Below are 16,039 nucleotides of genomic sequence, written 5' to 3'. Positions count from 1 at the left end.
AATATTTGTTCTGAATTAATGTCTATTTATTTAATCAACAAATAATTAAAACTGAACAATTGCTAAATCTTTCCATTTAATAGTTTTAATAATAACCCCCTGGCTTCCAACTACAGCTTTGTTCCCATTATACCCCTCCCATACCCACTCCTGCCCCCCCTGTTCATTCCAGTCTTCCTCCCCATTTTCTCCCTCTTTTGGTGTTACATAAGCAGCTATAATTATGTTTTTCAGCTATAATTATGTGATGGCCCCTTTAAATGTAAGTAGTCTGCTGTGGGGGACGGCTCTGAAGTATTTCAATGAGAGAGAGAGCACACACACGCATACTCTGCTTACTGATGGGGTTGTTATATTTGTTCTTTTTTGCTTGTTGTTTTCCTTAGTATAAAGACACTGTGACATCATGGCAATGGGCAAGGAATCAAAGGCTAGATAATGAAAGTAATTTACACTGAACGTGCACGCTTTGCTTTTTGTGTACAGAACACTCAACTTCACACTTTTCTTCCATTCTGCTCCCAGAGTCCACAACCATCTCACTGCCCTCATCAGCCTCCTCCCAAACCTACCTGTGATGGCGGTCCTCACTCCTCGAGCAGCCTTTCAGTATAGCATCACAATTACATCCCTGCCTCAGTTTCCACAGTGGGCTTTCACTAAGGGCAACAAGACACATGTGTATTGAACTGGGCCCCTGCAGGGGTCTAGTTTATGTAACCCAAAGGTGGAACAGTATACAAACAGGCCTCCCCCTCTGCATCTCTAGCCGAAGAGGGAGGGGGGCTGAATTAACCTTAGTCCATCAACCCCACTTATGTCCAGGTTCCTTACCAGCAAGGCCCTCTTGTCCCAGAATCATCTTCTGGAGCCAGGGCCTTTTGTCATTGGCTGGGGAAGGGTCTCTCATTCTGGGTCAAGATCCTCACAGAGATCAAACCATGACCACCCATCCTCAGAATAGCCTAGAATTCCTCTGATCAGGGGCTTCTGTTGCTACCTGATGAAGTCCTTCCACAGGGGCCACTAAGCCTTGGCATTCATAGCTCCTCCCCTTCGGAGCCTCTCCCACCTAGGAACATTCTTTATTGGTTTCCTTTTCTGGTGAGTCCCCTCACCAGGCTCCCCTTGAGAACTTTCTCCTTGTAGGGACAGTTCCCTTCCCCAGGAACCTCTGTTCTCTGGCCCACCCCCACGGAGAGTAGCTTCCTTTTATGATGCCGAGGTGCTTCCCTGCCTAATTAATGGCCTCTCAGTTATTCAATGACGTAATTAGTCCCAGGTGAACCTGGGCTGTCTCATGTACCCCTCGTTGAGCCTTCATAGGTAGGCTGAGCTCCGGACCCCCTCAGAGGGCCAGCTACCCTCTGACAGAACCCCTTCATAAAATCCTTCTTTCCTTCTCATTATTAACAACTCCCAGTTCCATAGGCCTGATTGATACTCACTGCACTACTCCAATTTTACATTGACGTCAGTGCAGTTACACCAGTGCAGAACTGGAGTAATGCTGTGGTGAGTCAGGCCCTCCCTCTCCTGAGCTGTTGTTATATGTCCTGTCTTGAGTTTGCCTTGTCTTATTTCAATTATAAGGTCTCAGGGGGGAGAGCATATCTTTGACTATGTTCTGTGAACTGATATGTACACTTATGGCACTATAGCAATGTTATATTATTAATCTTTGTCAAGGCTGATGGAGTGAGTGCTCAGGGTTGCGCAAATATAAAGATAACCCCTAACCTGAGAAACTTTAATATGCTTTCATACTGCTCATTTGACAATATCATACATATACACCAGGGGTGGGCAAACCTTTTGGCCCGAGGGCCACATCTGGGTATGGAAATAGTATGGTGGGCCATGAATGCTCACAAAATTGGGGTTGGGGTGCAGGAGGGGGGTGAGGGCTCTGGCTGGGGGTATGGGCTCTGGGGTGGGGCCAGAAATGAGGAGTTCAGGGTGCGGGAGGGGTTCTGGGCTGGGGGTGCAGGCTCTGGGGTGGGGCTGGGGATGAGGGGTTTGGGGTTCAAGAAGGTGCTCCAGGCTGGGATCGAGGGGTTCAGAGGATGGGAGGGGGATCAGGGCTGGGGCAGGGGGTTGGGGCACGGGAGGGGTTCAGGGGTGCAAGCTCTGGGCAGCGCTTACCTCAAGCAGCTCCCAGAAACAGTGGCATGTGCCCCCTCCGGCTCCTAAGCAGAGGTGCAGCCAGGTGCTTCTGTGCGCTGCCCCGTCTGTAGGCGCCACCCCTGCAGCTCCCATTGGCCACAATTCCCAGCCAGTGGGAGCTGCGGGGGTGGCGCTTGGGGCGGGGGCAGCACGTAGAGCCCCCTGGCTGCCCCTAAATGGAGGAGCCGGAGCGGGGACATGCTGCTGCTTGTGGGAGTCTTGTGGAGTGGTGGCATGCACATGCCGAGCGGCCCCCGACCCCACGCTCCGGCTGGAGTGCGGGAGCAGGTCAAGCCCCAGACTCCGCTCCTCAGCAGGAGCTCAAGGGCTGGATTAAATTGGCTGGCAGGCCGGATGTTGCCCACGGGCCGTAGTTTTCCCACCCCAATATACACCCTTAGTGCCTGAGAGGGGAATACTAATACTGAAGCAACACACCTACCACTGGGTCATTGGTCTTAAAATCTTTATTTCACCACTGTGGCTAATGCATTCTGACCTGTGCAGATAGATTCTTATGTAACTCCTTATCAGTTAATGCTAAACTGCTCATCCCAAACAACTCTATGCATAGATACGTCCTCCTGAATTGTCACAGAAAGTGCTAGTTGGCAGGTATCAGTTCCCAGGTGCGTGTATTTTTACCAGTCTTGGCTCAATATTCAGGACAATAGCTTCTCAGGCATTTTCTCCTTCGTTTTAGAGAGCTATCAAGCTAGACAAAAGCTGGGCGTCTACCTTAACATCTATCTTTGTTATATTACACACCACCCAGCTTGAGCTTTTTACAGCCATATTATTTCCATGTTAAGTACGTCCTTGTATTTTAATTATTTAAAAAAGAGAAAGTATCTTTGCTCAGTTTCAGTGTCAGACCTACTCTCTTAACATTCTCTTTCCTCCTTAGGGATTTCCAAACTCAGAATATCTTAACAGATGGAAATTGTGTTTTCTGAACATGTTTTAGTCTTAAATTTTTAAAGATTTGATTCTAAAAAGTGGTCCCAAACCAATGAGACGTGATCACATTTTTAATATCCTACAGACAACAACATATATTATAAATGTCCCAAATAAAGTCTAACAAATTTTTTTGGTGGAAAATTGCATTTGTGACCAAACTAATTTTTTGATGAAAAGCTTGGTTAGTCTCTAAGGTGCCACAAGTACTCCTTTTCTTTTTGCTTTTCCACTGAAAGTTTTAACTTTTTATAAAAAAAAAAAAAAAACCCAAACACCTAAAAACGGAAGAGATTCCCCAAGTAATGGAGCTGAGCTGTGAAGCTTGTATATGGATTTGGACCTGAAATTTACCAAAGTTTATAGGGGTTGGATTTTGGATTCCAGTATGGGTCCATGTCTTAGAATCATAGAATATAGAGTTAGAAGGGACCGCAAGGGTCATCTAGTCCAGGGGTTCTCAAACTATGGGTCAGGACCCAAAGTGGGTCACGACCCTGTTTTAATGGGGTCACCAGGGCTGGTGTTAGACTTGCTGGGGCTTGAGGCTGAAGTCTGAGCCCCACCACTTGGGGCCAAAGCCCCTGGGTGGCAGTGTGGCTCAGGTTACAGGCCGCCTGCCTGGGGCTGAAGCCCTGGGCTTCGGCTTTGCCCCACTTCCCGCATGGGGTGGTGAGGCTTGAGCTTTGGCCCCGGCACCTGGGGTGGCGGTGATCAGGTGGGCTGAGGCTTCGACACTGCCTCCTGAGGTCATGTAGTAATTTTTGTTGTCAGAAGGGGGTGGCGGTGCAATGAAGTTTGAGAACCATTGATCTAGTCTAACACCCTGCCAAGATGCAGGATTTGTTCTGTCTCTTATTTAAACACAACTATTTGCTGCTGATAGAAAAGTTATAGAGGACAATTATTAACTAGTGGGATGTGAAAGTGCCAGGGAAGAGCCAAGTATAATCATCACCATGATTTCTTTTTAATTAACGTTTCGCTGGATTAAAAACTGAGTAAGGACTTCAGGATTTACCCCATGACTATTTAAAAATGGAACATGAGTGAAACTGTGTTTAGACAGGATGCATTTTTAATTTTTTTCTCACTGAGAAACTCCCTTTGAAACAACTGCCTTTATTACAGGTAGCATATAAATTGAAGATTATATGACATGGACATTATTTCTCCTTGGCCTGCTTGATTTTCCCATTAAAGATGTGAGAGGAATGAGTGCAATTTATTTTTTGCTTATAACTGAGGTATTTAAACTATGCAAGAAGAGCCACAAAGTTAGGCAGCACATAAGCCAGGTTAGCTAGCTTTTATAGAATAAAATAATTAGTACACTTCTTTACCTGTGGTGTCCAGCCTCCCATCACATAGAGTTTATTATTTACTGTTACCACAGCATGGCAGGCCAGTTGCACTGGAAGAGGTGCCACGTTTCTCCAGCTATCTTGCTCCATGGAATACTTCTCAACACAGTTTGTGACCAGATATTGATTTTTCAGTTTCATTTGCCCTCCTATGACATACAGGTCATTATGAACAGTGCCCAAGGCATAGAGTTCACGAAACTGAGTAGTGCACAAACTTTGCCAAAACCGGTTTCCTCTATTGTGGTACCTGTAGGAAAATCCAAAATTAGAAACTGTGGTTCTGATAAAATCATATCAATTTTGTATTTAAATCTCCCTTCTCCAGTTTCAGATGATGTTACAGTGACAACAGAAGTTCTTTCTCTTGTCAACAGAGAGAAACATTTCTAGCCTTGAACTTAGTGGGATTAGTCATGTGCATTAAATTACTCACATGCATAAGTGTTTGCACTATCAGGGCTTTAGTAGGGACTTAGGAACCTAATTCTAGGCACCCAAGTTTGAAAATATTGACCACAATTAAAGTGTCCTTATTTTGCATGAGCTGAGCACTCATAACTCCCACTGCACTCAGTGAAACCTGCAGTAGCACCTCTGAAACAAAGGCCACATTTATTTAAGTGTCTAATTGTGGATTTATGCGCCTCAATTTAGGCCCCACATTTGCTGATGTTGGCTTCAGTTTGTAATCAGTCTTGATTCTGGCAAAGATCCTATGTTCCTTAATGTGGGTTTATCTGAGTGAGGAATGAGTAAAAACAGAGTGAAGGTTTCAATATTATTAATTATTAATAATTATTTATTTAATATTATGATTATGGTTATTACATTTTAGCTCCCATGCATCATCAGCATGGTATAGTTAAAGCTGGGTGTAGATTCACGAATGACCAAACTCATTCATTAATTTCCACATCTCAGACATCAGCATCACTATTAAATAAATGACCTGGAGGAATGATCCAGGAAAGAAAATACTAACAAACTGATGACCTTTCGGTTAGGGGAATATGAGGTCTACAGAAAGAGACTTAGGATGAAATCCAGTTCACTTTACTTATACAAGGATTCCATCTAAGTCAATGGGCCTTCTCATGAGTAAAAGGGTCAGGATTTGGCCCTTAATATAGAAGGAGATGCCTCAGTGTTTCATGGAGAGGGACAGATTGCCCTTTGTAACAAATTGCTTTGGGTACCTGAAATCCGCATACAAACATATGGGGAGAAGAATGCTTTCTCTAGTGGCCTTTTCCTGCTCCAGGAACATTATTTATTGTTTAACTTTAAAACAATGATTAATTTTTTCCTCCCGTTTGAGGATACACACCTATAAATTTCAATGTTCTTGGTTTTTTGTCTAGACATTTTGGCAGCACTGGCCTCCCCTGCCACAATAATATCATTGTTCTCAGTGACAACACCGGTACACACACATCCTAAACCCTCACCATACTTTGGGGAGGAAATGAAGTAAGTCTTTTGTGTTGCAGGAGCGTAACAAAAACTGGCATCTGCATAGCTACCATGTCTTGATCGAATCCCCAGAGAATTATTGCCGATGCAAAGTAGAAGACTGGTGGTCTCCATGCCATAGCGAAGACTGAGAGAGGGGTGGGTGGATTTCTTTATAGTTTCTAACGCTCCATCAATCATATCATGACATTCTGAGTTAGAGAGAAGCACCGTGTTCCTTTTCCGAGCTTCCACTAGGAAAGAAGGACTTACAAGTTCCAGTCTCACTTGCTTCAGGAGTTCAATCAGGTACTCGACACGTGATTTTCTGCTATGGTTCACCCATCTGAGGACCAAGTCCAAAATGCTCTCTTCCCGGGATACATTCAGATCATCTGATCTTATGAGACTCAGCAATTGCTGTGCTTCAATCTCTAATATTTCTTCATGCAAGCTCACCTCAGCAAAGTGCTGATACAAATATTGCCTGGTTTGATCGGACAATTCCTCTGCCCCAATGTGCTTTGCAAAATAGTAGATCCCCACACAGTTGGAAGCATCCATATGGTCCATCATGTATTTCTGACACACATTGAAAACATCTTCCATCTGCATAAAAAATGCAGCAACAGCAACACTTTGGACATTGAAATTAGTGAGGTGCAAATCTGCACTGTACATGTAGTTGAGTATTATGGACACACTCTCTGACGAGATGTCATAGAGCACCACTTCTCTTTGGGTGCACTCAAGCAAGCCACAGGTAAACATAGCTTTGAAATAGGGACTGAATGCAGCCAATATCAGTTTATGGCAGGGGAACTTCTCACCTTCTGCTACAAGGACCACATCAATCATTTGTGTTAATTCTTTCATACTGTTTAATTGATCCAGTAAAGTCAAGCTATGTCGCTGCTTCCTTTTCCCTTCAGTCTTGTGATCCATGATAAAACTCAAAATTTTCTATTTTTAAATCTCTTCAAGAACTTGCTTGATTTTTAGAAGGGCTACTTGCATGTCTGATTGCTCTCGAAGTGATATGCCTTCATCATAAAATATTTCTGGGGGGAGGAAAGCATATAATTTTCTTATAAGAATAAATCCTCTGACAGTTGAATTTTGCTGTTAAATCCTAACGATAGTAAGCATTTCTAAAGGACAGGTTATAAAACATTAATACATACCTGAGCATGTGTAACAGTTTCATTTTCAAACTGAGCTTGATTCCAAGATGAGGACTATATTATTTTCCCTCTCATTTTTGATGCCTGAACAAATGAAATATACTTTTCATTCTGCATTTAAAACTGATACATATTTTAACATTCTGACAGGTCACTGGCATTTAATAGAAAAAAATATTGTATTACAGTAATGTTCTAATGATGTAATGCATGCTACCAAATATTTATGGTATTGTTTAGAGAGATCCAAGCAATTAAATATTACGTCCCAATTGGAACTAAAATTGCAAGGACAAGTCCTCCAGGCCTCAGTCAATCAAAACTCTTACTGATATCATATGTAGACATCCACCTACCTGCTAACTGAAAATCAGGCCCTGTGTTGCTGCTTAGCCTAAAAATCAGTTATTGGTATTGATACTCATCAATTGAGCCTATTTTGACGTACGCTGTCAGGTTAAAAGTCATATATTTTATTGAGCTTACCTATGTGACAAATAGCTTTCACACCTCAGATTATTAAAATTGAAAGAAATTTAAAATTTACTTGTCACCATTACCTTTTACATTTATCTCAGCCTGGATTCTGAGAATCAACTGGTCAGTTTCACTTCTGTTTATAGGTTTCAGAGTAACAGCCGTGTTAGTCTGTATTCGTAAAAAGAAAAAAGAAAAGGAGTACTTGTGGCACCTTAGAGACTAACCAGTTTATTTGAGCATGAGCTTTCGTGAGCTACAGCTCACTTCATCGGATGCATAGCATATCGTGGAAACTGCAGAAGACATTATATACACACAGAGACCATGAAACAAAACTTCCTCCCACCCCACTGTCCTGCTGCTAACAGCAGGACAGTGGGGTGGGAGGAAGTTTTGTTTCATGGTCTCTGTGTGTATATAATGTCTTCTGCAGTTTCCACGATATGCTATGCATCCGATGAAGTGAGCTGTAGCTCACGAAAGCTCATGCTCAAATAAACTGGTTAGTCTCTAAGGTGCCACAAGTACTCCTTTTCTTTTTTCTTTTTACTTCTGTTTATAGTCCATTTAGAATCACTTTCAGGCTGTCATAGGCTAGCACAATGTTCCAGTATTTGCCTTGCAAACTCTGCAACCCAGTGGGAGTTCTGGGAGTGCAATTAATGCAGGATTGATCCCTAATTAAAGTCTTTTGCCTGCCTTGACTAGTTTTAGATGTGATAAAACTCCAAGGGAAAAAATATACTTTCAACTACTATAATTTTATCTCTGTCATTTGGCTCTCAGTTTTTCTCCCTTTTTCCTGACAAGTCACAGATATAAAAATTAAATACAAAGGGCCTGATTTCAGGACATTTACATTGGCAAATAACTGGAATAACATTTTGTGAGTCCGTGTTCTCCAAAGACAAAGGCCACCTCAAATGATCTTTGGGGTTCAGTAATTTTTCCCTTTTCTCCCCTCAGTTTTCTTGTCAAAGAAACCCCAAACCTCCCTTTCAGCGTTCTCTTTTGTGGCTCCCTGCTGTCACCTCTCTTAAGGCCTGATCCAAAGTCTATTAAAGCAAATGGAAAGATTCTCAATGACTGTAAAAGTCCATGGATCAGGCCTTCAAGCTTCAGTTCACACATACACACCCATAAAGAAAAACAGTCCACCACGCAGATGCTGAATGTCCCCTTATAGTTCACCTCATTTAGCTCAGACCGCTTGATTATTTTGAAATCATCTAGTCCATCAGTGGCACACTTCAGTGCTCACTGATCCTTAAAGACTTCAGCAGGAGTTTTGTCTGGGTAAGGACTGCAGGAAATGTGCCCAAAAGGTTAACAACAATTGTGGGCTTGATTCTTCATTACGTCACACCTTGTATAGTCATTTACACTTCTGTGAAGCAGGCGTAAAATATGACCACCAATGCAAGTCAGTGAAGAATTCAGATTCACTACCATTTTACACCAGAGTAAATGTATATAACGCAAGGAAGTAGAGATTCAAGCCCACTGAGACCATAGAAAGGGACTGTTTACACAACAGACCTGGTTCTCTGCTCAAACTGGAGTCATTCTGTTATAATTCTGCTTAAGTCAAAGACGTAATGGGCAATGGGCAGACATTGGGTGGCACCACCTACCCATTTGTCCCCACTGCATCTCCCGGCTCAGCTCCCAGCATGCAGAAGGCTATTGAGAGAAAATCCCTGCACTTCTGTCCTCCCACTAGCAGGGACAGCCATGAGGCAGCCTCGTACTCGGTGCAGTAACAGATACCACCCTGCTTCTCCCCCTGCTGGCAGCCTTCTCTGTGGGTTTGAGGAGAACAATAGGGCAGGCAGAGAAGATATCACTGAGGAAAGGCAACCCTGAACCTGGTGCTCGCATGGCAAGGGAGGGGAGGATGACCCCAGGTGAGCAGGGGAAAGGCTGCAGGAAGTGGGGAGAGACCCACGGGGATACATAGGGTTGGGGATTGTTCTTAGATCTGAGGACAGCGTGCTGGGGGCGGAGGAGAAGACGAACATTGGAACCAGTGGAGGGAAAGCAGAAGAAAGAGGTATGGAGGGAGAGAGTTAGGTTCTATCTACCTACCTACCCATCACCATCACATCTGAGGGCCTCCACTCTTCCCGCGTGTTTAAAAATACAGTCCTGTCTGCCTGCACTATGATATTTACCATGTTGGAGAACCCTGTTAAAACATGGCCATTCCTCCCAGCATGGATAATAACTTAAAATAATATGATCTGGTAGTGTTGTTGGGAGGGGTCTGGGACTAAACAATGTGCCTGAGTCTGCATTGTCTTACACCAGTGTAACTCCGTTTACTACTGATTTGCACCAGGGTATCTGAGGGGAGAATCCGGCCTATGTTTCTAAACTGTGTGCTACAGCCTTTCCAAAGGCCTTTATGTAATTCAGTGACATAGTTTAACAAGGTTTGATGCCATCTATAGTGGCCCCAGATGGTATTTTAATTGAATTTTAATTATTTATATACTGTATCTTTATGTTTATCCATAGGGAAAAAATGTGAAGGACACAGTGGTTTTGTAATCTTTTTCTTTGTGCCCCACAACCTCCCCAATTCAGTTTAACAAGCTATGGACTTGGAGATGCACTGATATAAAATCGGTGTGAGGGGAGAATGAGGCCTTGTAAATCTGTGCCAATGCACATGTATCTGTCATGTCTAGAGGAATCGGTGTTTTAACACACTTTTTGTTTGTAGGGTGATAATGAGACAGTACTGTTACAGAGCTGTGTTAAGGAATCATGTCACAGGGTAAGTGATTTGTAGACAGGCTGTAAAGCCATGGTATAGCCATGTTTGAAAGCTGTTATAAATACTATCATAAACCTGTTTCCAAATCCTGCAAACACTAAATAGGACTATTCAAATAAGAAACATTATACACAAGCAGGAGCAGGATCTCAGACTGCAGCAGTGGTGAGCAGCTTCCTGAAGCTTTAACAAGAAGACTCTAGGTTGTAGGCTTATTTTTGTTAAAAAAAAACCACATCACTATGAAAAACATAAGTGTATGAAATTATCAAAAAAATCCACTAAGGGGCTCCTCACGGCAGAGTCCACATCTCTCTGTAGTGTCAAAGTTTAGAAATCATAATTATCTCCCAAGTGAGGAAGGGCTGTGCAGCTACAGTACCAGCCCCAGGACTGTGTTTTCAGTTGTTAAGATGTTTGCATAACTAGTCATCATGCTGTTTTAGCAAGTTGTGGATTTCTTACACTGAACCTATAGTAAAAGCCAGACACATCAATTGACTTTGTCACTTCTTTCCGTTTTCCAAGTCTTGAGGTCAACACAACAAATTTGAGCAATGGATCAGGATTATTACCACATTTTAAAAATGTATCTGGAAAATAAACCATAACTTCGTAGTCTCTCTGAGGGCCAAATTCTGAGCTTATGACTCCGTTTGTACTCAGTGAAAGGAAATGAGAGTTTTGCTGGAATAAAAACTTAGGGGAGAAAGAAAACGGATCTCAGGATTGGGCCCTGTGCTGGTGAAAGATGACAGTACAGCTGTTTTTTGCTGTCTACATTGAAACTGAATATTTGAGAACCCATTACATTATTGATCTGGTAACTGACTTCACTGGGAGTTCTGGATATGGAGGGCTTGTAGGATTAATTGGGCCTTAATTAATTGGGCCTTGATTTTTTTAAGTAGGAGTTGTCTTTTTTTTATACTTTGTTATGAAGAAGGATGAAAATTACTTCAACTTTAACTGCTGAGTTAACACTTTTCAGATCTGAAGTTATAATATTTACCTCTCCTCATAAGAACTGTGCATTTCTTTAGCCTCCTCCAATCAAAGATCTCAAAGTGCTTCCACAAACATTACTGAATGAAATCTTACAACCCCCCTTGTGAGGTAGGGATTTTTCCCCATTCTACAGATGAGGAAACTTTGGCACAAAGAACTGAAAGGTTACTGAGGAAGATTGAAGATGAACCAGGAATAAAACCCAGGGGTGAAAAAATCCTTTCATTGATTTCAGTGGGTCCAGAATTTCACTCCTATGCTTCGGCTACAAAACCACCATTCTCTTCCTGACTTTCAGTGAACATTTCATTTAGGTGAGGTAACTGGAAGGACATTACTACTCTCACTTACACTATTAGAAAGGTTATTAAAAGGATAATAATAAAACGGGACTGCTCTGCTTTCTGCTCTGGTTTATAAAGGGAAAAGATGGAACATTTATATCAAGGAGAGGATAAATGGGACACAAATGTAAATTGCAGCCAGATACTGTATTTATATCAAGCAAAGGGCTTGGATGTCATTATAAAACCTCCAGTACAATGCTTGAATGCTTTGTAAGGTCACCAGGCGCCCAAAATATATTTATAGCCTTGTTTGCTGATTTCATATTTTTTGGCTATGAAAAATGGATCCAACTGCAAATCTTCAATTGCAAATGTTACTTTATTTCAGAGCAACATTGTTGATTTACCTCCTGTTCTGGTCTGCTACCTTTATTTTTATTTTACCTGTTTTGTTAGTTTAATTTAATATTCTTCTTTGTGAAGTGAACCTTATTAATAATAATAATACATAATGTTATGCAGAAACTAAAGCTTACCCTCTCCGAGGCTCTAGGGTGCTGCAGGAACAGTTAAAAATATAAATAAAAACACAGTTGTTATCTCAGAATCATGAATTTCGGCTTTTATGAAGCTATCATACTGTAAGCGTACTCTGTCCTCGATTCTCAGTTCCACTACAGCCCCTTTGTGCTGCTCCAATGCAAAGGGACTGTAAACCAGGTAGAGCTACCCCCCCCCCACCACCACCACCACAGATTTCCCTTGTATAGAGAGATTTCTCAGTTGGGGTAGAGTCAGCACTGTGAGTCTGTCATTCCTTCTTAGTCCCTACACAGGTGGCCTGGCTGAGGGAAAGGGGTGTGGCTGGATTACCTTTGTGCTCCAACAATTCCCAGCCACCAGAATAAGCCCCTGTGGAAGATGGCAGTCAAATGTAAGATAGAGCAGCCTTCAGGCCAGTCCTAGAATCTGGAGGATACAAAGGTGGTACAAAGCCTTCTTTGTCCCATCTTCCTTTGGGTTCTGTACCAAGCACTGCTCAGTCAAAGCCAAAAACTGGGGCCTCTGACTACATATTCTTTATGTTTCTATGCTCTGATGAGCTATGAAGAAAATATGTTGATTAAATATACTTTTATGCCTTGGCTAGCAGCCACTGGAGAGGTAAATCAATATCAGGGTGATAACATTATAAACCGTGTGTTTAGAATCCCAGTATTATATTACTGTACGGCCTTTAGATGTTGTTAGTAATGGGCTTTACTTTCTATAAAACCTCCACCTAAATGACTTGGAAGCCCAAGTCCCATTTTCAAAAGTGATTTCGGCTTTCACTGTGACACAGGCTCCTAAGTCACACAGACATTTTTGAAAATTTTGCCCATCGGGCCTGATCCAAGTCCCAGTGAAGTCAAAGGAATGGCTCCCATTGATTTAAATGGGAGCTGGATCAGACCTATAACTAATGTCTCTTCATTGTTCTAGGTGATGTGCACTGAGTTGCTTTGAGCTGGAAGGGATGGGGGTGATGAGTCTTTACACTTTTCTGAGGTTGTAGACATTGCAAGTAGAATTCTGTCCTTGGGATGAGATTGGTCCATATAACATACAGTGTGTGTGTATTTTGCTCATTTCTTCTTTCAAAACCCTTTAGTATATATTTATTTTCACGCAGTCCTAGGAAATGTGAGGTTTTATGCACCCCACACATGGGCTGGCTTCTGCTAGAAAGCTTGTTGCTAGACATGCTCTTGATAGGCTCCCCAGTGATCTCCAATGTGCAAATGGTGTGCATGAGAACTTTCATTTAAAAAAAAACCAGGATCATGAGTGACAAGCAGCATACATGACCTTGTGTTCCCTACTGTGATGTATTGTATATAGCTATGTAACTGTTATGACCCTGTTTGTGTGTACTGTACTTTTAAAATGCTAACTGCTGTCAGCAGAGACTGGCAGCCATTTTGTGTTACGTTCAGGTCAGGTTGTTACAGAGGACACACACACGCACACACTGCTCCCTCATGGACACTTCTTCTTCCTGGTTTTGTTGCTCTCTTAAACTAAAGTAAAAATAATTCGGACTGAACATAATGTTTTGCTCTTTGTGTGTGGAGAAACAACACAACACTTAACAATGGGGTCTTCAGCATTTTACAATGCTACAAAAACTGTTGGCTGTGTCTTTGATCAGTGGATACTTGAAGATGCTTTGGTTGCTTTTCAAAGGGGTTGTGTCGTGTGTGATCCTGGAAAGTTCTGACATTGAGAGCTGCATTTATTGCCAGCCCAGAGCCCTGAAGTGGAGTTAGATTAATACTGATTCAATCTCAGCAAATACCAGGAATGTTTTTTTCTTTAAAATCTTATAGATTCATAAATATCAAAGAGCTAGGAATAAAATGACCAAGTGGGCTACCTTTTCTATGATGCCTTAGCCTGACTTTAATTCGAGAATGCTCCAAAACCCTGGGAAATCAATGAAGAGACTCCCATTGACTGTAGTGGGCATTAGATCAGGCACTTTGTGCACATAAAAATTAGCACAAGCAAATTCCTGTATGAGCAGTTTTTGTGCACTAATCAGTGGCACATGAAAGTGATATAAGTTATACATTTTTGTTCAGTTTGCAGTTTGCAGATGGTTTTTGCGTATATAAAAATATTATTTGCACAGAGAAGTGATAGTGAACAAAAAGTGCATGCACAAGTATTTTACACACCCAAAATTATGTGTTCAGAAAACGAGGCCATTTTTCTAAAATTTGCTCTGTTAACTAAATCCATCTTCCAAAGCTCTCAAGTTTCTCTTTTTGTTTGCCTAGAACATGTTTGATATACCAGAAAATACTGGAAAGCTTGAAATATTATTCATGTTTTTGCTTTTATAAATTGTTTGGACTATTTTGCAACTACAATACGTGTAATTTAATAATTTGTATAAACCAATTTCCACTTTCATTTCTGAAATTGGCAAAACTTATGAAATATAATTGACAATAATTATTTGAAACTTTCACTTACCAGAGCAAATCACCTGGTTAGCAAATGCTAGTGTTCTAAGAGTTAACATCTCCTGTCGATCAACAGTGAGATTCAAATAGCTTGCTGGTTGTAGAACCCTGACCCCTTGACATCAGCATTTCACTAGTTACTGTGCAATTTATGTGAATCTATCCTTTCCTATAACTTCCCTTAGTTTCAGTTTCAGTCAGCAGCAGGAATATATCATTGTAAGGCTCTTCCCCCCTCCCCGCCCGCACCAACTACCCTGCAACCCCTGGCAACAACATAGCAGTAAATCTAGAACAACCCCACAATACAGGTTCAATTCATAACAACCCCACAATTCACAATGACACACCTACACTACAAATTCAGAACTCCACGGTCCAGGCCAGACCTAGGCACATGAAAATCCTAAAACAGCAGAGCAACTGGTTCTCCAAGAGCCCTTGCTGAAAGTGCACGTAATTTTCAGATTTGTGGAGAGTGCAAAGGTCCCCTATATTGGTGTGTGCAGCACTGGGACCCCCAAATTTCTACATCCGCAGAGAGTCTCTGTTTTCACATCTACTGCAAATCCATATAAGTACCAGACCCCCAGTCTGATGTTCTCAGGGGTTCCCATGTTGAGATCCCTGGGAATGAGTCCCATATCCCCATTTTGAAATCTACAGAGAGCCCTATATGGAAGTGAGAGGGCCTTTGTTTCAGCATCTCCAGGGGGTGCCCAACAGGTGCAAAGGGCTCCAATTTATCTGCCTCATGTAACTGCCAATGGGCCCCAGTTTTGACATCCCTAAGTGGCCCCCTAAGATCTTCAGGGCCTCTCCAACCCTGCCCATGACAATAACACCCACCCAACAATCCACAGTGGCACTTGCTCACTGCTTTTGAGCCTCAGCAGCAAATCCCCTTCTCTCTTGTGCCGAGAGATGGGAGTGGATATATCTACCTTTCTCCCTATTGTCCCCGACGCCTCTGGATCTGCATATGTCTGGGAGACTGCGTGAGAGAGAGATGGGGGGGGGGGGGGGCAAACGGGAGTGAAAGAGATACCTCATATGGCTGCTGCTTATCTGAGAGCCTCATGTGGACAGAGAGGGAGCCAGGGGCTATTATTAGGCCTGGCTGGATTCCTGGCTGTGAGAGGGAGCCGTATTAATGTCACATGCAGAGTACATTAGGACTAAATGAAAGTCCTTGGACTGGCACTGGCATCTCCTCACTACCCCTCTTCCTTCTACTAACTGATTTGTCATCAGCCACATATAGCCATTAAGAAAACATTGGGATCCTTGTGTGACCAGACAGCTGCCACTGCACCTTCTCACTGGCAGAAGTTAAGTT

At 42.4% G+C, this 16,039-nt stretch overlaps 1 protein-coding gene across 3 annotated transcripts in view; it reads right to left on the bottom strand.

The window, feature by feature from the left end:
- Window positions 1–15,693, bottom strand: part of KBTBD12 (kelch repeat and BTB domain containing 12) — a 67,934-nt gene extending 52,241 nt beyond the window's left edge. Inside the window, exons 1-5 of one of the 3 annotated variants that reach the window (XM_074957651.1) lie at window positions 15,645–15,673; window positions 12,223–12,243; window positions 7,130–7,213; window positions 5,821–7,006; window positions 4,470–4,740 (exon numbers count right to left, since the gene is read on the bottom strand). In XM_074957651.1, coding sequence (XP_074813752.1) covers window positions 4,470–4,740; window positions 5,821–6,890 — 1,341 coding nt within the window. In that variant the 5' untranslated portion in view covers window positions 6,891–7,006; window positions 7,130–7,213; window positions 12,223–12,243; window positions 15,645–15,673. Of the gene's footprint in view, window positions 1–4,469; window positions 4,741–5,820; window positions 7,007–7,129; window positions 7,214–12,222; window positions 12,244–15,644 lie in introns of all 3 variants that reach the window. The other 2 variants (XM_074957650.1, XM_074957652.1) reach the window with 2 other exon arrangements.
- Between the last annotated feature and the right edge of the window lie 346 nt (window positions 15,694–16,039).

This window comes from Natator depressus, chromosome 7 (assembly GCF_965152275.1).
Source record: "Natator depressus isolate rNatDep1 chromosome 7, rNatDep2.hap1, whole genome shotgun sequence".
In the NCBI taxonomy this organism is placed as follows: Eukaryota; Metazoa; Chordata; order Testudines; family Cheloniidae; genus Natator; species Natator depressus.
Note: the sequence above shows the minus strand (reverse complement) of the source record. Positions and strands in the feature narration are given on the sequence as shown.